General features: G+C 44.3%; 1 protein-coding gene across 1 annotated transcript in view; it reads right to left on the bottom strand.

Moving 5' to 3' along the window:
• kctd6a (potassium channel tetramerization domain containing 6a) overlaps positions 1-22,182 on the bottom strand; it is a 35,665-nt gene that overhangs the window by 4,643 nt on the left and 8,840 nt on the right. Inside the window, exons 3-4 of the mRNA XM_085274732.1 lie at positions 18,228-18,397; positions 7,072-7,324 (exon numbers count right to left, since the gene is read on the bottom strand). Of these exons, the coding sequence (XP_085130858.1) occupies positions 7,072-7,324; positions 18,228-18,397 (423 nt within the window). The remainder of the gene's footprint in view (positions 1-7,071; positions 7,325-18,227; positions 18,398-22,182) is intronic.

Below are 22,182 nucleotides of genomic sequence, written 5' to 3'. Positions count from 1 at the left end.
CGGAGAAGATGCGACTCTCTATTCAACATCTCTGAGTATAAACCCATTTGAGAGCAGTTCCAGAGATACCAAACCCGCTGTTAATCTGTCTAGATCTGTCAGTGGTGTCTAAAACTGAAGATAAGTCCTAGAGGACTAAAATGGAATATTCACACTTATCTGGGTTCAAAAGAATATCATTAGCAATTTTTTAATAATACTGTTTCAGTGCTGTGGTTTCATTAGTAACCAGACTTGAATTTATCAAAGATATTGTTTCCCTGACAGGTCTATCAAGAATTTTTTAATTGAATGCAAGTTTAGAAATGGTTCTGTAATTGGGATCTAGAGAGTGTTTTTAAGCTGAGGGAAGACAATGTTTTGCAGTAATATAGAATGCAGCCAGATGAAAGGAAATGATTTATTTTAGACGAGGAAAGATGACTGGCAGAACATCATTAATAAATTTAGGAGGGACGTCAGCTTGGAAGGAAGAAGTACCTATGTGGGAGACTATATTTTAAGGAGATCTTGGAAATCAGATAAAACTTGGAAAATAAAACTTGATGAGACAGTTGATCAGATGAAAAGGATCAAGACTTTTCCATTGTCTTCTACGGCAATGAATCTAATCTGTTGGGCTTTTATCAGAACTATGCTATTGAGAACTGATGAACATACACTAACAAACCAATGAACTAAATCACTAAATTAAAAAAATAAAATAAAATTAGGTGTTGATATGGGCAGATTGGAAAGAAGAGCTGAAAACCTAGCTGCCGAATTCTCATTAATGATACAAGACTGAGGAGTTTGCTTCTGGGAAGACTGGGAAGAACACTGGCTCTGAAAAAAAAATTATGCAGTCATGTGAAATACAATAAAATTATGGAGTCAAATGAAATATTCTTAACTGTGATAGGATTAAGAATATATATATATATAAAAAAAAGCTTTAGACTTCAAACTACAATCTCCTGCTCTGAAGTCCATTTCTCATCTTAAACACGGAACAACATAACAGGTTTTTAATGATCAGATTTATGAGCAGAGAAGCAATGCAACAAATACGAAAGGATTAACATGAAGCTAGACATAGCTTCAATGTCTGATCATAGCCATTTAATATTCAAATAACTTGTCAATCAAATATCATATTGAAACAAAAAGAAAAGAAAGGCATGCATTTAATTTCTCCACTTCATTAATCCAACAGATAGTTTTCTCTTTGAGGAGCCAGTCTGACTGAAGCTTTGTGCAGCCATCTGTCCTACTACAGAGCACTTTCTGCTGTCACACCACACCCACTGGGGAGATAATGTCGATGTTTCACCCATGTTTGCTGAGAGAGTGAAGATTTATTGCTGTGGAAGCCTTGAAGGAAAAATGTAATCCTCAAAATAACAATGATGCTTTTTTGAGGAGTTGAGCAACAAAACTTGTCACACAAGTACATTTTAGTCCCCTGAAGGTTCTAATCTATATCAGATATTATGTCATCGTATTGCCTAGCAACAATCTAGCAATGGATTAAAATGACCTGTGTTTACCTTTTATACATCTATAATGCCTTATAAAGAAAGTTTATCTTATGACAATAACACCCTCCATCCATCTAAATCTACAGCTTCACTTGTCCTCAGCTGTCCCCTCCTGGTGACACTCCTGAAACATCAATCTGTCTGTAAAGCTCCAGTTTCCCTCTCCCCTCTTGAACAAGACCCTTAGATATTTAAACTCCTTTGCTTGGGGGAGCAGCTCATCCCTGACCTGGAGTGGACACCTATCCATTTCCTGCTGAGGAAACCTAATTTTTAATTAACAAAAGCTGAATTATGCATGGTATATTATGATGCAATCACATTGCCTGGTAATCACCCAGCAACTGCCTTCTTATTGCCTTTATGCATCTACAACAGCTCACAAAAACATTTTGTCTTTTCCTTTTTTTTTGTATAATTTCAACAACATCTCATTTATATCTACAAAATTTGAATTATAGACTTTTAGCAGGCTATAATGTACATGTTTGATAAAACAGCTTGGACACTCGAGTTAAAACTCCCTCTCTTGACATTGATTAATCTCTTAAAACTAATTTCTGTTCATCAGAATTACATATTTAGAGTTTTTGTCCTCATTTACACAAGTAACTCAACACTTCTGGCTCTTTTAGTATTCATGAATCTATGAATATAACATCAGCCACCGACTCCTTTGCTTCCTTCCCCACCTCCAGAGCTTTCCTCTGCTTCTGTGAGCCCCTCTCACAAGTTTCAAGCCACATGAAGGGAGACCCAGTGCCAGTCTACACTGCTGAAGTGTGCCTTTCATTATGCAGGCAAGGAAAAACCTGAAGCAAAGTGTGAAAATCAGGAGGTCACAAATAGAAGAAAGAGTGCTGTTCTAGGAGTCAGGGTAAAGAAGTTTAACACTTCTTGGAAAGCTTTTACTGCACACTTAAGGTATCGTCAGTTCACCCATCTGTAAGGTGCTTTCACATGGGCTGTGATTTGAAACATGTTATTTTCAGTGGTTTCCACCTTGCAACGATGGTCTGGTGCTGTGCTGAGTAAAGTGCAACTGCAGCACAGCTTGGGAGATCCTGTGGATTTGAAGTTTGCCATCAGTATCATGGCATACAAAAAGGCACCTAGCCAAGCTAATTTTATAAGTCTGAATTACCAAAATTACACAACACATGTTGAGTTTGTATTGAGACCACAGGAGGAAAACCCTTCCTTGAAAGGGTTTGCATTAAAATAAAATATACACAACAAATGTGCTAACAGTCCTTGAGAAATGTACATAAACAAAGCGTAGATGTGTTATGAACACTGTGTGGATCCCAATATAGAGGTTTCAAACCTTTGCAGTTCAGGTTTCAGCACTCTCTCACCTCTTATTCACTTTGAACATGATGGTGCAATTTGTTGCCAAACTGAATTGTGGATTGTGGAGTTGGGAAATGATTAACTTTTCTAACAGGATCCAATCAAATGAAGTTATGAAAATCCCTCACAGAATAGAGAAGATGTTGCTTGTGCAGCCTGTTAGCCGTCCAGCTTCTGGGCTACAACCCGCTACAGCTCACAGAAAATTAGGATTAATGTATAAATTTAAAACATGTATTTAAAATTTTGTAGGAAAAAGCAAAAAATACTGGTAGCTGCTTCTCCTCAGTCTCCTAGTAGATGTACCTCAGCTTTATATTTGAAAGTCCTAGGTCAGCGGTCCCCAACCCCCGGGCCTCGGACCGGTACCGGTCCGTGAGTCGTTTGGTACCGGGCTGCGAGAGTTGAGGCTCAGGTGTGAAATGTGTGGTTTTCAGGGTTTTTATCGGTTTTCAGCGTTATTTTGTTATCATTTTTATCGTGAACTTGGTTTTCCTGGGTCTTTTCACGTGTGTTATGAATAAATCTTCTTTTTTTCGGTACCGGTACTAGTTTTATTTTGTTGTATTTATCCGCGACACCTTAAAGGCCGGTCCGTGAAAATATTGTCAGGCATAAACCGGTCCGTGGCGCAAAAAAGGTTGGGGACCGCTGTCCTAGGTCATTTGCAGAAAAGTTGACCTCTGACTTTGAACTTACCGTAATTGTCGGGCTATAAGCCGCTACTTTTTGCACAAGCTTTGAACCCTGCGGCTTTTAGTCAGGTGCGGATTTTCTATGGATTGTCCATGATTTTTGTCATATCGTAAGACGATTTGTTTTGTTTGTTCCGCTGTTGTACGGCACTACGTTGCCTGGCGGAAGGGAATGTGATCAGACACACAGTATCGGGGTTCAAGGGTGGTATGTTGGTCACATGTCCATCCGCCAGGCAATAGTGCCATACAAGAAGCGCGAAAAACAAACTTCAAAGTAGCGCTACGCGTTCAGCGGGAGGCGTGGATGATGTGCGGCGATAAACTTGCGAAAAGCAAGTTATGCCCAACTCCACCGGTGGAATCTGACAGCGTGGAAAAGTGTGAAAACATCCATGATCACCAACGGATTTCGAAGGGCTGGACTGCTGCATGATGGAGAGGAGGACACCGCCACGGCCCTTCAGAGGGTGTTCGACTCTGACACTGACAACGAAGTAAAGAAGCTGAGAGTGGATGACGAAGCCACCCTGAGCCTGTTCGTTTCCGACACTGGAGAAGAGGACTTTGGTGGTTTTAGAGCGCAGGAAGATGGTGGTGAATGACTGACTTTTCTTCTTGTTAAAGCCGTGTCACAGCACCTGAGCCTAAAAGGTAGTCCAATCTATTTTTCTGGTGTGCTGTAGGTTATTGTTATGTACTACATTTGTTACTCATTTATGAAGCGCAGTTAATGTGCAAATATGTACCCATAACTTGTTTTTCAAAAATATTAATAAAAGGGATGTGTCTCCAAACAGCCATCTCTTTCCTGACATTTCGCTTTGTGCATATTCTCTTACATATGATAAGTCAACATTGAAACACCTGCGGCTTTTAGTCAGGTGCGGCTAATGTATGTACAAAACAGGATTTTCCCCTGATTTTAGCTTGTGCGGCTAATATTCAGGTGTGCTTTGTAGTCCGGGAAATACGGTAAGTAAAAGTAAGTAAAATTTATTTATATAGCACATTTCACAGATAAAAATCACAAAGTGCTTTACAATAAGATCAGACATACAAGTTAAAATTAATTAAAAGCCCATTTGTATAAAAATGTCTTCACCTGCTTTTTAAAGGAGTCAGTAGAGTCTAGACAGCGTAAAGACAACGGCAGAGAGTTCCACAGCCTAGGTGCCAGCGCCTGAAAAGCCCGATCCCCACGTGTTTTAAACCTAGTACGTGGGACCACCAGTAGCCTCTGACTTGAAGACCTAAGTGCTCGGGATGAAGCATGAGGTTTCAGCAGGTCAAAGATATACTGGGGAGCTTCACCGTGCAGAGCTCTAAAAGTGACAACTAAAATTTTAAAATGAACCCTAAAATTTACAGGCAACCAATGAAGAGAAGCCAAAACTGGAGTAATGTGTGACCTCTTGTTTGTACCAGTTAAAAGTCTTGCCGCTGCATTCTGTACAGACTGAAGGCGATCCAGAGCTGATTTGTTGAGACACGTAAAAAGACCGTTACAATAATCCAAACGAGAAGAGATAAATGCATGAATAATCATCTCAAGTTCTGCCTTTGACACCAGTAGCCTGAGTTTAGAAATGTTTCTTAGATGATAAAAACAGTTCCGGACAAGTTGTTTAGAGTGTTTAGATTGTTTAGAACTTGAGGTCAAGGTCACTGAGATTCAAACTCATCCAAGGTTTTTAGTAGTTGTGTCTATGGTATGAATTTCAAAATCCTATGTCATCTCACTCTCAAGTTATTGCATTCACAACCTTGGGTGTCCACGCTGTCTACCTGCCCAGTTGGGTCATGAAAATACGCCATCAATTCAGCCTGACCCATGATTATGGGTCAGGCTTCTTCATCAGATGTGGCCTCCAGCTTGCACTGGAACAGTTTGCAGCTGAGTGTGAAGCAGCAGGAATGAGAATCAGCACTGAAGTCTGAAGCCATGATCCTTAGCTGGAAAAGGTTGGAGTACCCATGCCAGGCCAGGAACGAATTACTACCCCAAGTGGTCGACTACTGGTGATGGCCAGAGGGGCTGATGGCGCGATATGGCAGCCTCGCTTCTGTCAGTCTGCCCCAGGGTAGCTGTGGCTACAACTGTAGCTTGCCTCCACCAGTGTGAATGTGAGAGTGAATGAATAGTGGAATTGTAAAGCGCTTTGAGGGTCCCAAAAAGCGCTATGTAAATGCAATCCATTATTGTTATTATTATAAGTGAAAGAGTTTAAGTATCTCAGACTCCTGTGAGGGGAGAGGGCATGTCCCACCGAGAGGAGGCCCCGGGTAGACCCAGGACAGGCTGGAAAGATTATATCTCTTGGCTGGCCTGGGAACACCTTGGTGTTTCCCCAGATAAGCTGGAGGAGGTGGCTGGGAAAAGGGAGGCCTGGGTTTCCCTGTTTAGGCTGCGCGTCCACATTGAAATGGCCGAAAACACTTACGTTCCAGTACTGCGCGTGCGTGAAACGCAAGAAGATTTGACCTGCCTCATTTCTGTCTGCTGCTTATTTACTTTCCGGCTCTTTGAAACGTCGTGGCAAAATGTTGAGGAAAAGCACCGAGTTTTTTAAATGGACTAACTATGAGGTGGAGTTTTTGCTGCCAGTAACACAAAAGTACAAAGTTGCAAAAGATAGTTAAAGAATTTGAAGAAAAGCTATCTGGAGCATGTACAGACTGATATTAATCTTTAATAAGGCTGTTAAAATTGAGAGCAAACAAAACAACTGCTGTCTTACTTTAATTGGTCACATGACTGCATCATATGACTAACATGCGTCATCATTTTAGAAAGTTTGCATTTTCGCTGTCCACACTGCGACGCAAGAGCAGTTTTGCACGTTTTCAAATGTATGCGTTTTCGAGAGTGAAAACGCCATCTCGGTGTGGACGGGAGGCCAAAATGAAGAGAAAACAACGCACCCAAAGCTACTGTTTTTATTGTTTCTTCACCACTTCCAGGTGTGAGGACAGTGAAGAGAGAAAAAAACAAATACTGCAGAGTCATCACACTCTTCAGAGTCTGTTTTAAACTTCAGTGAACGTAGAAAGATATTCAACAATTTAAGATTCCGGAATTAATAATATATAAGGGGAACAATTGCAATACTGTAAATGTTAACTTCACACAGTGTACTTTTTCCAAAAAGCACGTCACATCACTTATTTTGTAGTGGTTAAACTAGTTAAAAGAAATAACCTATTATAGGAGTCCCAAATTAGTTATGGTAAAACTGTAATAATTAATATTATTTTTTAAAAAGTAATATTTCCAGTCAGCATGTATAGACACTCAATGGAAAATGCAAAAGCAGTAGCAGAACTTAAAATTTATGAATCAGGCATTAAGCATAAAAAAACGAATCAATTTTATTTAAAATTGTTTTTTTTTTTCTAGAAGCAGACTCAGAAGCAGTCTAAAGGAAAAATAAATAAATAGATATACTGTAAAATCTGCTGTGATAGATCAATACAGCCTGACCAGGCCTTTTCCCACTGACCTTGGTGGTGATGGTGAGCTGGGTGATGATGACTGCAACAGGATTGGAGTACTTGGAGAGCTTTCTGGTGCTGGACAACTCAACCACCTCTTCGTAGCTGTCTGTGGGGTAGGGCAGATGCGGCTTGGGGTCTCCCAGGCACTGGATAAGGGGCTCAATCTGATAGAAGTCAGCCTCCTTTCTTAGCAGCTCCGTCTCCTTGAAGTCACATGGCAATGTGAGCTCTGACGTCCGCAGGAAGTTGAGGATGTAGCTGAAATAGCAGAACCAGAGACAGGATTAGTCAAGACTGCTGAGCCAACAATTCTGAGCTGTCAGTTAAAGTTGGGGCAGGAGAGCTGCTAAATGATGTGCAAGTAAGCTAAATAATCATGTTTCATACATTTTTTTTCCTAATGTTCACTCTATATGACATTAAAGAGATGTTATATAGATTGGGGTGGCTGTGGCTCAGGTGGTAAAGCATATCAGCTACTGATTGGAAGGTAGGTGGTTCAATCCTTGGCTTCCCCATGCCAAGTATCCTTGGCCTAGTTGCTCTCCGATGCGCTCATCGGAATGTGAATGTTGGTTAGACTGAACTTGAGTTTAGAAGCGCTTGTATGAATGGGGTGAATGAAACATGTTGTATACAGTGCTTTGAGTACTCCAGGAGAGCAGAAAAGCGCTATATAAGAATCAGTCCATTAAAGAGAGCATATTCCTAATCATTGTCCAACAAAAGGTTTTCCCCACTGACTTTGATTTATTTATATACTACAGTGGAGTCTAATATGTGAAAAAGCACCATTTAGTAGATTTATATGTTATTTTAATAATCTGTCCATCCAGTGCATCCATCGTCTACCACTGGTCCAGGTCCTGGAGGATGCTATCTAAGCAGAGATGCCCAGATCTTCCTCTCCCAAGCTAACTTGTCTAGCTCTTCAGCGAGGCATTCCCAAGTCAGCCAAAAAAGCACAGAGGGAGATGTACTAAGCGGGACAAATTAGTCTAAGGTTGCAAATGAACCAATGGGAATGGAAAGTTTTCCAGGTGATCTGCCAACAATTTGCTTGTTTATATAGAAGGACATCCCCGAGTGGGACTCACCCAATTATTGGAGTTGATTCTAATTTGGTTGTATTCTAGTTTGTGTGAATGGGAGTATAAATGGTTGTCTGTTTCTCTGTGTATGTCCTAGAACACACTGGCAACCTGTCCCGGGTGTACCCCATTTCTTGTGCCATGGCAAGACAGGCTCCATTCCCCACAACCCTGAATTAGATAAGTGGGGGGAAAAAAACAGATGGATGGATGGCTATACCAAGACGCAGCCACTTTATTTCAGTAATGACTGGCATTCTGCCAAGAGCAGCACAAATTAGCAGGTCATAAACAAACAGAGCCAATGAGGAAACGAGTAAAATACTGATAAAAAAAATTACAGTGTAAATGCAGAGTTTATCAATTTGTTTCTTTCTTCAAAGAGCAAGGCAATTTAGATCAGTGAGAGGAAGCTAAAGGAAAAATCAATGGTTCTATCGTAAGGGCTAACTCATCTGTTAAAAAAAGAAATAGCTAGAGACTGTGTGTGGATAAAGGTGTGTAAATTCTGGATGAATCTGTATTCTTGTATCCCTCAGACACACCACATTAATTTCTGCTCTGTTTCACTGAAATTTTAGCATTACTGAGGACTAGACAGACAAACATTCAGGTTAAGGACGCAAAGCTTTAAGAGAGAGACAATGTTTTGCATTGTGCTGACAGCTTTGAGCCATCCACCTGTGCCAATTACACACTTATTCTGATAAACTCTCCCTCCATCATCACACATGAAAGAACACTCCTAGTGGCAACACGTACATATCAGTCACAAACTACGATGCTTTTTCGGTATTAAATCGAGCACAGTCTAATGCCACATACCTATATCAGGTCTGTGTGATTTATTTAAATAATGTCCTCCTAAAATGTTGTGTTATGAAAGGAAAACTCATAAATTCTTATGAAAGAATTAACAGGCTGCAGAATTTCCCTTGGTCCCCCAGCAACCACCACATTCTTGTCAGATGCCCAAACCAGCTACTAGCAAATTATTCTTTTTATTTCAATGTGTTTCATTTTTGTTTTTGTTCTGGAGGTTTGCGAAGGCCTCAGCAACTCGAGTCCCCTGAGCCCAGCCTCTCTTTCATCATGAGATTTTTGGACTCATTTTTCATTCAGCCATGCTTCACAGAATCCCAGGAGGTTTTGAGAAGAACAGAATAACATAGTTCAGGGTCAGACTGAATAAAATGTTGATTCTTTTTTCCATTAGTTAACTGCAGGGGTCGGCAACCCTAGGCACGTGTGCCACAGTTGGTACGCGAAGGGTTAACTGATGGCACGGCCATAGCTGGACTGATCATCGGGCATACCGGGCATTTGCTCGGTGGCCCGATGATTTTTTTTTTATTATTATTTTTGTAACGGTATAAACAATGAAAGGTGTTGGATTGGCCAAATGCTGGCCGGTGTGTAAAAATAACTCAGCTGTTTGGTGGTGGCATTGCGGAGCTTCCACAGATTCAGTAACATTAACAAGTGGTGGAGGCCAGCATGTGGATGAGGGAGATCGGAGGCAGGACGAGGAGAGACCCGAGGCGGCCGCTGGTCCGAGCGTCAGGTGAACTGAACTTCAGGTAAGAAGTTATGACCTGCAGTCTATCTGGGTCAGATATAAACCAAGTTTAGGTGGAGTTTATTTTCGTTGTGCTGACTTTTTACAGTCAGTTACAATAACTCGTACTGCGTACTAGCTAGCATGACGGAGTTTCTATACAGCTGGGTGGGTGCTTTGATGTTACTGATGTTGAACTTTAATTCATAAGGTTAGTTAGTAGAGTTACCAACCGTCCCGTAAAAAGACGTAATCCTCCCGCATTCAGAGAAATTATTACGCGTTTTGTGTTGAGCTGAGAGGGGACGCAGTTTGTCCTGGGCTTCAGCTAGAATGAAAAAGGACACAAAGGTTGAGTTATTCTTTGTCTTTGCTGCACAGCTGCCTCTTCTTCTCTCATTCTCTCCCTTCCCTCTCCTGTTGTTACTTCAATCACGAAACTGATCAATGATCAGCTGATCGGCTTTTCTCTCGTTTGTTTATCGCCCACTTTGCGCCAGAAAGAAGAAACCGGCGGATGTCGCGCTAAACAACAGCAGCATGTTTAAGCTTGATCAGCTGTTGTTAGAATTTATTTAATATTAATTTCTAGTATCAGCTGAGGTTTGCTGGAGCCACAGCTGTAAAAGCTGCTGGTCATGATATCGGTTTGTATATCTGGTGAGAGGGAAACATGAAGATGAAACCAGGAGATGTCCTTACTGAATCATCACAGCTGAACAGGTGATGGAGAAACAGGTTTACCTTTTAGGTGACATGAATGAGTTGAAGGGAAGTTATGAACTGTTTCTGACAGACAAATAACACCAATATCATTTTCTAAGTAGCTGACAGCTGGTAACTGTCCTCTTCTTAATGACGGTATCTTAACTAACCACCCCAACTACCAGACTAAAAATAACTTAGCCTACTGGTAAGACGGACGTTGTTAGCTTTCCACATTCCGACACTTCAAAAGCTTCAGCAGCTTTCCGCTCAGCACAGCATCAGCACCACGGAAATACACGGATACATCTGTAGATTTGAGACACAATGCATTTTTGGGACTTTCAGGTGTATGGACCAATGTTTTATTTTCTGATCAAACCAGAAATCTTTAATGAGCTGCTAGATTTGTCTCGCATTAACTGGCTGAGTTAATGCCAGTTAATGCAACATCGAAGCAGCTGGAATCCACAGCTGTGCGTGTTCATGGAGCTGCATTTTCACCGGCTGGACATCACTACCTGACAAGTTTAACTGTCTTCAGAACATTGCAGAGGCCTTATTGACAGTATTTGGCTCTACATATCTGTGTGAGCAGATTTTCTCTCACATGAGTGTCCTCAGGTAGCCGTCTGAATGCTGGACACGCCGAGACCTGTGTCTCTGAGTGGGAGACCAGAGATCATATTAGCATGTGTCTCTGTATTAACAAACATGCCATATCGGCTTCGTTTATTTTTCTTATCATTGTTGTGAGGAGACCATAAATAGCATTTGTATTTTCCGTTGTACAGTTCATTTGCTGTTATGGAGTTCTTGTTATGGATAAAAAGTGTCTTTTTTTGTTTCAAAATAGCTGATAACTATTCGCTGATAGCTGCCAACATCTGCGAACAAATATTATTCTATAAAGTGGTTCTATATAGTGTGTAACTGTTAATATAGAGCGTTATTAAATTTATTGCTAATGCAGTCATGTGGCACACTGACCTCTGAGGAAATTTTAAATGGCACTCGCTATCAGAATGGTTGCCTACCCCTGGTTTACTGTATTTGCAGCTGTTGAAAAAAAAATTGATGATTACTGCCATTAGGTTCTGGATGTATTAAACAGACATACTATGTTTAATACAAAGGTTTCTTTAAAGTCCTTTAGTCAAAGGCTTTTGTTGGTTGGGCTAGACTGTGTATTAACGTTAACTGTTACATAGCAAAGAGAGCTTATGTTAACCAAAGAGTTTTCACAGGTATTCTTGTGGTTGGCCAGCAGGGGAGACTTTCGGCAGCGGATAATGAGCCTCTTTGTTTCAGCCATCTACACAAAACATAGCAAAAAACCCCAAACAAACAAAAAAAAACAAAAAAAACAAACAGGTACTAAGTTGAGTGTAGCCCAAATATAAATAGTAATTAGTTAAGATGTCTTATCATACTATTGTAATAATAAGTTTAAGCCAGAGTAAAATCTGTTTTACTAGATTTTAGTAATTTCCTAATTGCCTACTGGTGATGGCCAGAGGGGCCGATGGCGCGATATGGCAGCCTCGCTTCTGTCAGTCTGCCCCAGGGTAGCTGTGGCTACAACTGTAGCTGCCTCCACCAGTGTATGAATGTGAGAGTGAATGAATAGTGGAATTGTAAAGCGCTTTGAGGGCCCCAAAAAGCGCAATCCATGACTTTGCTCAGCCAATCGGATGGCATGTAGGTCATAGTAAGCCTGTCCCGGCTTCCTCCCGTCAGATGTGTGGAGGCAAGCCAGGTGACAGAGCTGTTGCAGGTTTGTATTGGCAAACACTTGCTTTTCCCGTTTTTAATGCATTTTTTTAACACCAACTAACTTATGCGACTTAGATGCTGATTACTGTGAGCCAGAGCCGTAGTGTTGTTGTGCACTGAACGGAACGGAATTGGTGAGTTTGAACTTTTAATTGACTGTTTGTATTGCTACCAGCTGACGCTAATTGGCGGCTGCCGGTCCAAACATTTTGATTTTGATTTGACCGATATTTGTTGAATAACAAATGTTGTGAAGCTATATAATATTGTAGCGGGTCAGGGCTGTTCGAGGTTCTGTTTGTACAGTACCCACACGCCGAGCCGCCAACCGCGAGCAGTTATGCCTACCACGCCAGTTAAGGTATCGAAATACAATGGGCTAACCCCGCTAGAGCCCTACCTCTCACAAGTGCGGCTGGCCGCCAGACATAGTGGCTGGAGTGAAGAGGAGACTGCTACACACCTAGCGCTAGCATTAGAGGGAGATGCACTGCAGATACTCCTTGACCTAGCCCCGGCAGAGCAGCATGAGCTCCAGGCCCTCACCGCGGCACTCGAGAGGGGATTCGGGCAGCGGCACTCCACTGATCAGAGCAGAGAGCAGCTGACCAACCGGAGCCGTCGACCGGGGGAGAGCCTGGGCACCTTTGCAGCAGACGTGTTGCTGTATGCTCGTCGTGGCTACCCGGAGTTTCCAGCAGCAGCCTGTGAGGAGCTTAGCCTGCATGCTTTTCTGCAAGGACTTTTCCCAGAGCGACTACGTCAACACGTCCGCATGGCCATGCCTCAGACCCTCCGTGAGGCGCTCCTTGAGGCTGAAAGGGCCGAGCCGGTGCTCACCTCGCAACCTAACCAGCAGGTGCCCCCCCCAAACTACCCCCAAATCAGAGCCACAGACTGTGACGGGGAGGGGGAGGTCGCCGAGATGTCCCAGCTGCAACCCTCGGTGCCCCGGAGGCATCCTTGTCGACCGACCGACCGCTGCTACCGGTGCGATGAGCCTGGCCACGTGGCGCGTGACTGCCCAGCACCAGCCCCGAAGACCAGAACTACGCAGCCTCAGGGAAACGAGGAGGGAGCGGTGTAGCGAGGGGACCACCGCTCCAGCTTCCTGCCCCCCTCCAAGGACGATGCACAGTGGTGGGCCGAGTTAGGTAGAGTCCCTTGAGGTGCCCGAGCTGCTGTGTTGAGGACCAGCCATGCCAGGCCCTGGTGGACACGGGGTCTACCATTTCCCTGATACGACCTGGCGTGCTCCCTGAAACATCCGGGCCACTGGTGAAGGGTTGGTTGCCCACAGACACCCAGCTGATGACCGTGATGGGGGAGAAAACTGTTATGCGGGGGAAGAAACCGTTGTGGATCCGAGTGAAGGATCTAGAGCTGGCGCACAACTTCTGGCTCGCCGACATTCAAGACCAGTGCATCATTGGCCTGGATCTGCTGAGCCGCTGGGGGGCCTGCGTCGACACCGTGAAGCTGGCTATCACTCTTGGCGCAGAGACTTTTGCCCTCCAGCGTGGCCAAAAGCAGGGAGCGGGGACCAGACGAGAGAGGCGTCGGGCAGCTGCCGCTCAGCAGATTTCGGATGCCGGTGGCTCCGGGTCATCTCCACTCGCCTCAGCCTCTCAGCCCGACAAACCTCCTTCAACTGAGACCATCGAGGCTGTTGATGACCTTTGGCAGCGCAGCAGCGTAGGCCTCAACGTCGACCAGCGCCAGCGGTTGAGGTGCCTCCTGGACGAGAATGTGGGCATCTTTGCCGCCAGTGACAAAGACTGTAGGCAGACGAGTCTGGTCCAGCACACCATCGACACCGGCTCTGCTCAGCCCATCCGTCTGCGCCCACACCGGCTGCCGCTACTGCCGCTACTGCCGCTACTGCCTGCGACAGGAGGAGCGGGCCCAGGAGGTGCTGGGGGTGGCTACTGCTCAGGCCACAGCCAGCGGAGGGGGGTGGCTCCCATTGACAACGCAGCAGCTGAAGCGGGAACAGGAGGCCGACGCGACGTTGGTTCAGGTGGGGGCCTGGCTGGAGGCGGCGCAATGCCCCGCCTGGACGGTGGTGTCGGGACAGGAGCCCGAGGTGAAGGCCTACTACTCCCAGCACAACAATCTGGAGACCCACGACGGCCTCCTGTACCGGAGATGGCGGGCCCCCGGTCAGGGCAGAGATCTCCTGCAGCCGTTGGTGCCTCGGTCGCTGCGGTCGCAGGTGCTTGAGCTGGTCCATGGCTCGGTGGGGGCAGGGCACTATGGGAACGCCAAAACTCTCCGCCGCCTCAGGGGACTGTTTTAATGGCCTGGCTGTCGACGGGATGTGGAACTGCCCCCCTTCAGCAGTACCTGGTGGGGGCCCCAATGGAAAGAGTGGGAGTGGACGTCCTAGGGCCTTTCCCCGTCACAGAGTCAGGGAACCGGTATGTGTTGGTGGCTATGGACTATTTCACGAAGTGGCCAGAGGCCTACGCGGTGCCAGACCAGAGCGCAACGACAACGGCCGAGAAGCTGGTGGAGGAGATGTTCCCCCATTTTGGGGTCCTGGCTGAGCTCCACAGTGACCAGGGGCGTGACTTCGAATCGAAGGTCTTCGGGGAGATCTGCCGGCGACTGGGGGTGGAGAAGACGAGAACCACACCGCTCCACCCACAAAGCGATGGCTTGGTTGAGCGCTTCAACCGCACGCTGGCCACCCAGCTCGCCATTCTCACCAGCCGCCACCAGCGGGATTGGGACCGACATCTGCCCCTGGTCCTTTGGTCGTATCGGATTGCGGTGCAGGAGTCCAGCCAGTGCACACCTGCTGCTCTGATGTTTGGACGGGAGCTCCGGACGCCTGTGGATCTGGTGTTCGGTCCCCCCCCCCCGAGCCGGAGATTGATGGTGGGCCAGAGATGGACTACTACAGGAGGCTGAGGGAGCGGCTGCAGGTGGTTCATGACTACACCCGCCAGGCCCAGGCCAGCGCCGGAGTACGACAAAAAAGAGCCTACGACACCAAGTGCCGAGGGGGGGTTTTCACGCCTGGCGACAAGGTTTGGGTGTACTGCCCGGTTCGCAAGAGAGGAGTGTCCCCCAAACTCTGCAGTCACTGGCAAGGGCCGGCGGAGGTCGTGGAGCGGCTAACAGACGTGGTGTACCGTATCCACATGCCGGGCCCGGGGCGCATGGTGGTGTTGCACCGGGACAGGCTCTCACCGTACCGACTGCTTGCTCTGGCAGATGCCGGGGCAGGGGATGATGGTGGCACCCCATGTACTGACCCGAGGGACTTTTCCCCCGCCGGTCGTGACCGGCCGGTGCGCCAAAAGAAGGCACCTGGACATTTGCAGAACTTTGTGTGGGGTAATGGGGTCGTCGGGGACGACTGACCCCTTAGGTGGGGGCTATGTAGCGGGTCAGGGCTGTTCAGGGTTCTGTTTGTACAGTTATGTTTTGTTTATGTTGCCATAGTGACAGGTGACGCCCTCTCGCTGCGACGGTGTGTCCTTCCAGGGTCAGAGGGCGCCCTGTGTGTTGTTGTTGTTGTTGCTGTGCTGTTGCCGTGCTGAGCAGTTAGCTAGCGGCAGTGTTTTTCTGCAGATGTTAATAAATGGCTGTGCTCCCTGGCTAGCTCACGGGAAGCAAGACCAAACGATACCTCCGTCTCCTCCTTGTCTGAGCTCGCCACAATATGTATATAGCAGTTGGAATGTTTCAGTTAAATCCTGATTGGCTAAATATACTGTTTATTCATTTATAAATCGTGTACACAGGAACAAGAATAACTTAATGTATGTAGCTTATTTGGCTGACATTTTTGTATTATTCTTGTCATTTCTTATTGGCCTTGTTTATTTAGTGCAGGCCAGGTGAACCTTTTTGGGTATGAAAAAGGATGGCGAGCCAATGAACGGCTAGGAGCAGGAATCATTCTGCATTGAAGCTTCCACTGGACTGGTAGGAAGTTATCAAAGACGATGCTCTGTGCCCATTTTCCGAATACACTGATTTCCGCAATCATACACACCATTCCCCCGTTTATGGACAATAGCGCTTTGACATCTCTCATGGACATTCAGATAAAACTCATGGACTTCCTCCTCTTCAGTGTGGATCAGTGTTTTTGATGTTAACATGTGTTATTTATGGGGAACTTTTTTGAGAATCTATATTGCCTGGTATAAGAATAAGAATTTGCTTGTCTTTGTGCACCCCCACTGGGTTTTTGATTAATTGAATAGCTGCAGCAGGAGTGATTATTTAAGTTTTCCTTGTCTTTTCTTGTTATTTTTCTTTGGTTTCGGTTAAATACATGGTACCTGCAAAAGCATTTTGTGTTGTGTGTATTTATTAATTACTGCCTATCAGCTCCAGTAGCATTCCTAAATCTTCTGATTAATAATAACCTGATATTTCACTCAATACCTAGCCTGTATTAATTCATTAGCGCTTCAGTGTCTTGAAATTTCCTGTACTTATAACAGGATAGCTTGGACATTCATTTGAATGGTGACTTTCCAGCAGACTACCACTTGCCATGTTATCCATTTAATCTCAGCTGACACAGCCTTAATGTCCCTTTTTCCACTCATATAGTGCTGCTGCCCAATCTAGAAGCAGTTTCCACCAAGGATACACTGGTGCCAGTGCCGAAAAGTATGACTTCACATAACTTCTGGGGCCAAAGTTCGAACCACAGATGCAAATAGCTATGGTAGAGAATACCACAGGAATTTAATGATTAACAGGCCACAGATTCTGTTAACAATGACTACGTTCCCATGGAAATTACCTCAACTCCTGATAGTGATACTACTTGAGAATCAATAGACTATGTGCACGTTAGCATATGCTACTTCAGGTGCGGAAACTCCTGTGGGGAGCTTTGTTTCCGGTGTCCTATTCGTGCCTTGTTTACGGTCCAAAACAAGTTAAGCAAATGAATGAACCAAGCGGCGATTTACATTTCTATAGATGTCTTGGGCATTTACCCAATATATCTGTAAATGATGTTCATCGACTTGTCGATATTTTCCCCCCCGCGCCTCAGAGCAAAACAGAAAAGGGATTCAAATTTTATATTTCTCAGTATCTGTAAACAGCAGTCCCTCATTTATCACGGGTGTTATGTTCTAAAAGTAACCAGCGATAGGTGAAATCAAGTAGCCAATTTTATTTTTTTCATCAACATACAGTACTGCACTTCAGAGTCACACTGCTAGCGATCGATGCAGCGATTCTGTACTGTACAGGAGAGACGTCACGGAGGAGATCGTCTGCAGCGATCAGGATGCAGGACAATGTGATGTAAAAAAAACATGCAAACCTGCACTAAAAAATCTGCGAAACACCGAGGTGAAAGGTGAACCGCGTTATAGCGAGGGACCACTGTAATTTTGAAGGTAAGTCACAACATACCCTTCGTAAATACTAATGTATAGAAACCCTTACCAGCAATAATTCATTTTTTGTGTGGCTTTTTTTCACGGTTTGTCAACATGCTGTGTAGGTGTGTACTTGACTAGCTGATATCGACATAATGGGGAAACATCTGGTTTGACTATTGTTCACCTGTAGTTTGAATGCTGAACATTTGCCTGTTTAAATCATAAGACCAGTCACTATACAGATGTGCTTCTGAATGTGGACGATGTGTCTTCTGATTTTGTAATGCAGTTCTGCTTGTGTTGAGTGATGTAAACAACTGATCGATCTAAACTCTTTAAACGTCAAAATTGATCATTAGATTTTTTATGACACAACAGTGGTGAGTGTTCCCACCTTCTGCTCTTTGTAACTTAACGCGATCTTTCCGTTTTCGAGTTTTGGACATGATTTTGGAGTATATCTTCGCAGTAGCGATTGACCACAAAGTAAAGCTACCGGAAATGTACAACCCCACATCCGGTCTCAAACCAGGAAGTTAGCATTTTCTCATGCACAGGGTCTATTATCAAACCTCTTGAAACTTGGCCAGGTCCTCAACAGCACTGCATTGCATCTCATCAATCAACTGCAGAAGTTAAAATAAAAAACCCATCTCACTCACCGAAACAGTGGGCCGTCACGGTCAATGAAGTAGTTCCCGTGCGCATCCCTGACAGTGGGGAGGTCACCTCTGAACATGGCTCCCAGCATAGAGTCTGGGTAGCGCTGTAGCGTAGACAGGGATGTGCTATACACACAGCCGCCCACATTCAGAGTAACTGGCTCCCCCATCTGGACAAAGTAGGTAGGCAGAGATAACACTCAAGGCTTTTGTCAATGGCAGTTTTTTTCCACAGCAGACATTGTGACTTCTCACTAGGGTTGTACCTAGGGCTGTTCGATATAACGATATATATCGGATAACGATATAAAAACGTCTATCATTTCATTTTACGCTATCGTTTGTTTCGTGTTGTCACAAAATAAACTCTTTACAGTAATATGTTTTCACCGTTTTGATGGTCACTGTAGTGGCTATACTAATTTCTTAAAGTTCTCTCTTTCTCTTATATTTAATATAATCACACTACGGACGGACAAGCGTTTTTATGCGTTGTCGTTAGCAACAACGACGGTAAAACCATCGCGTGTCCGCTTGTTTATCTTCCACATAAAACTTTTGGAATAAAGCTCAAGATCCTGTTGACTTTTCAAAATAAACTAAATACATAAAAGAGTACGCAGAGTACTTACGGATAGGGATGGGTACCGGTATCCGGTGCCATCATGGCACCGGTTCTGACATAAACGGTAGTAACCAGACCGAAAAGCAGCGCACATTTCGGTGCTTTTTTCCCCTGAGATGTCATACACTTTGGATTCTAGCCAATCGTTTTACGTTTGCGAGCGTAGTAGGCGGGCCCAGGTACGTACGTTCTTTTAGAGCAGAGCTACAGATTAAAAATGCCCAAAGCGAAGCGGTCAAAGTCTGGCTGTACTTCACAGCAAAAGATGCAAACTCAACAGCCTGCAACAAGTGCTTTAAGGTGATACTGTGCAAAGGAGGTAACACCTCGAATCTGATGAAACAACTGGCGACGCATAGCGGGGGCTTTTAAAGCCGAGAAATGCGCCGTATTTGATAGCTTGCTGCAAGAGCTCACACCGAGCACATCTACTGCGGGTGTGGTGCCTGTTATTGGACCCGGAGTTAGCAACATCCCCCAAAAACCCGAAGAGTAGAGTCCTGGCTCCTAGCCCTGCCAGTGTAGCAGAAATGATGACGGATGATGATGGCAGCAGCAGCCGTTCTTCTCTGCGTGAGTAGCTTTATGTTGTTGGTGTGTAATTTACGTTGAGTAGGCTAACCACGTTATTACATTAATGCAGGTAAGGTGAACTAGCAAACACGTCATAGTTACATGTGGCTGTCTTCTTGTTTGATGGCAGATGCTCCCTTCACCCTGGCCAAAAAGGCTAAAATGACCAAAGAAAAAGAGGGAAACAGCTAAACATGAGAGGTTTTTGGATAAAGTGTGTGTTCTCCATTCTTTAAGTACCGGTTCGAGCACCGTTTAAGCACCAGCACCGTTTCAAAAGTACCGGTTTGGTACCGGTATCGGATAAAACCTAAACGATACCCATCCCTACTTACGGATGAGAAGCAAAAAAGAGCCGCCAGGTGCTAAAAAAATAAACCTTAGACTAAAATGTTAGAACAGGCTTTTCCCCGCAGCACGCCGTGTAATAAATACTCACAAAGAAAACGGCGGCTGTTACAACTTATGTCTAAAAATGTATAGTTTCATGCTTCGGTTAAAACACTCGACTCCAGGTACACGACGCCCAGCTGGAAACACTTTACGCAAGTCGAGCTGCCCGCGATTCTCAGAATGTACATAAAATGTAAAATTTTTGTGATTTATATCGTTATCGGGATGATAGATGTTTTGTATCGGGATATGAGATTTTGGTCATATCGCACAGCCCTAATTGTACCTAGATTTTCAGTCCCATGCAGACTCAAGGGGTTAAACAGTGAAAACAGGCCTAATATGCATGAAAATCAGGAGAACATGAGCATGAGACTGAACATGATGACCTAGGCTACCACACAGCTGCGAGCTGTTTCAGCCTGGGCAAAGTGCTATAAAGAGTATGAGACAAAACAGAAGACAGACACGGACATTGCTCAACTCTCAGATGCAGACTTGAAGACTGGTCTCACATTTGCTGGTGATGTGTCTATCCTTTATATTTTGACATCAAATATTGAACCTGGCTTATATCTACTTGTTCAAGCCCAAAACAGACTAGATTTCTTTCACTGAACAAGAACAAAAAAAAAAAGAAGAAAAAAAAATCAAAAACAAAACAAAACTTCAGCGCAATTTATTCACAGCTCTTTTTTAGAATGTTGATCACATTTTTAATCACCTAATTGTAATGTCTGATTTTATATACCTTTATTAATCCCACAAGGGGAAGTTTCATAAGGCTGCCAACCTATTGCACGCAATGGCGGCGCCATCTTACCCTCCGACCATACATACATTACACAAAACATCACATGGGGAAGACAGGTCAGAGAGGTATAACAATGAAAAATGCACCACATGAGGAAAGATAAGGAGGAAAAAATAACTCCCCCCAGACTGAGCTCGAACAGGGAGATCAGTTTGAGAACAGAAAAAAAAAAAAACACCTCTGCACATAGCACATGAAAAAAAAACCTTAATACACCAAAGAAACACATGACAAGCAACAGGGGTGGGTAAAGGGTGAGAGACAGCCGAGTTAGACAGTACATCCGGGCCTGCGTGCTCTGGTCTCCTTGATCCACCGTCAGCATCGGAAAGGAATCCGGTTGTTCAGTCTGACGTCACTAGCCGTGTCTGGGTCTAAACTCCGCTGCAGGTCCATATATCAAACGATCACTATGGCATTACTGAGAGTTGAAAAACTGTCTAAAGTCTTTCATCTTTAATAAAATGATCAGCGTTCTGCTCTACCAGGTGTAACAATTGAGTTTAACATCCAGGCATCCATGAAAACGGAATTTATGACATTTAACGGAGTTAGAAGTTAGCAGGGAGTTAGCTCGCTAGCTTCTATCTAAATACAATATAGCATGTCCTGACTGCGGGGTTTTGGAAACAAATTAAAACGTACAGCTCTGCTATCACTTCCAGCATAAATGAAGACAGAAAACTAAACAGCAGTGACGTTTGTAGGGTTACTGAAGTTGGGCTAGCTGGTATATAATGATTTGCTACGTGACCGCTAGCGACACAGCTATGTTAGCATAATATAAACAAGCTAACTTTTTTTCCACTCGATAAAAGTTAACGTGAGTGTTCTCGGTGGTCAGGAACAAATGTAATCGCATGGCAGGATGCTGTAAAAGGACCAAACTTCAGCCAGGAGAACAACTGAGATAATCCATCCACAATACGAGGTTAGTCATTCATATACTGCTGCATGGGATGGGCTGTAGTTACATCCTAAGGTTTTAAAAACTGAGCTTAAATAAATGATTAGCGGTAATAAAAGCCGAGGGAGGTCAACAGTGGTCGCACCATCCGCTCCGAGCTCCCTGACCTGCACTCAATCTACAGCAGGCGGTGCTGGACTAAGGCCAGGAAGATCGTGAAGGACCTCAGCCATCCCAACAACAGACTGTTCTCTCTGTTGAGGTCAGGAAAGCGATTCCGCTCCCTGAAGACCAACACAGAGAGACTGAGGAGGAGCTTCTTCCCGCAGGCGATACGGTCTCTCAATCACACCACCACACAGTACTGACCCACACATATGGTTCTTACACACACACTGGACTTTCTGGACATTGTTTTTGCACAACACTGGTCACTATATTCTTCATTTCCAGTTAATACTTGTACAGCTGCTGTTATTGTGTATATATTTATTTAGATTTAGATTTTTTCATACATTCTTATATAGTTCTATATTGTGTATTGTGTATTTTGTTGTACAGTTATTTTATTTTCAACTTTAATTTATATATTTTATCTTATTCTTCCCAGTTAAATTTACCCTTCATTCTAATTTGTGTTGTA

Source organism: Mchenga conophoros, linkage group LG5, assembly GCF_057382185.1.
Source record: "Mchenga conophoros isolate Kocher_MC1m ecotype Shallow Benthic linkage group LG5, M_conophoros_male_GT1.1, whole genome shotgun sequence".
NCBI lineage: Eukaryota > Metazoa > Chordata > Actinopteri > Cichliformes > Cichlidae > Mchenga > Mchenga conophoros.
This window is presented reverse-complemented; position numbering and strand designations above follow the sequence as displayed.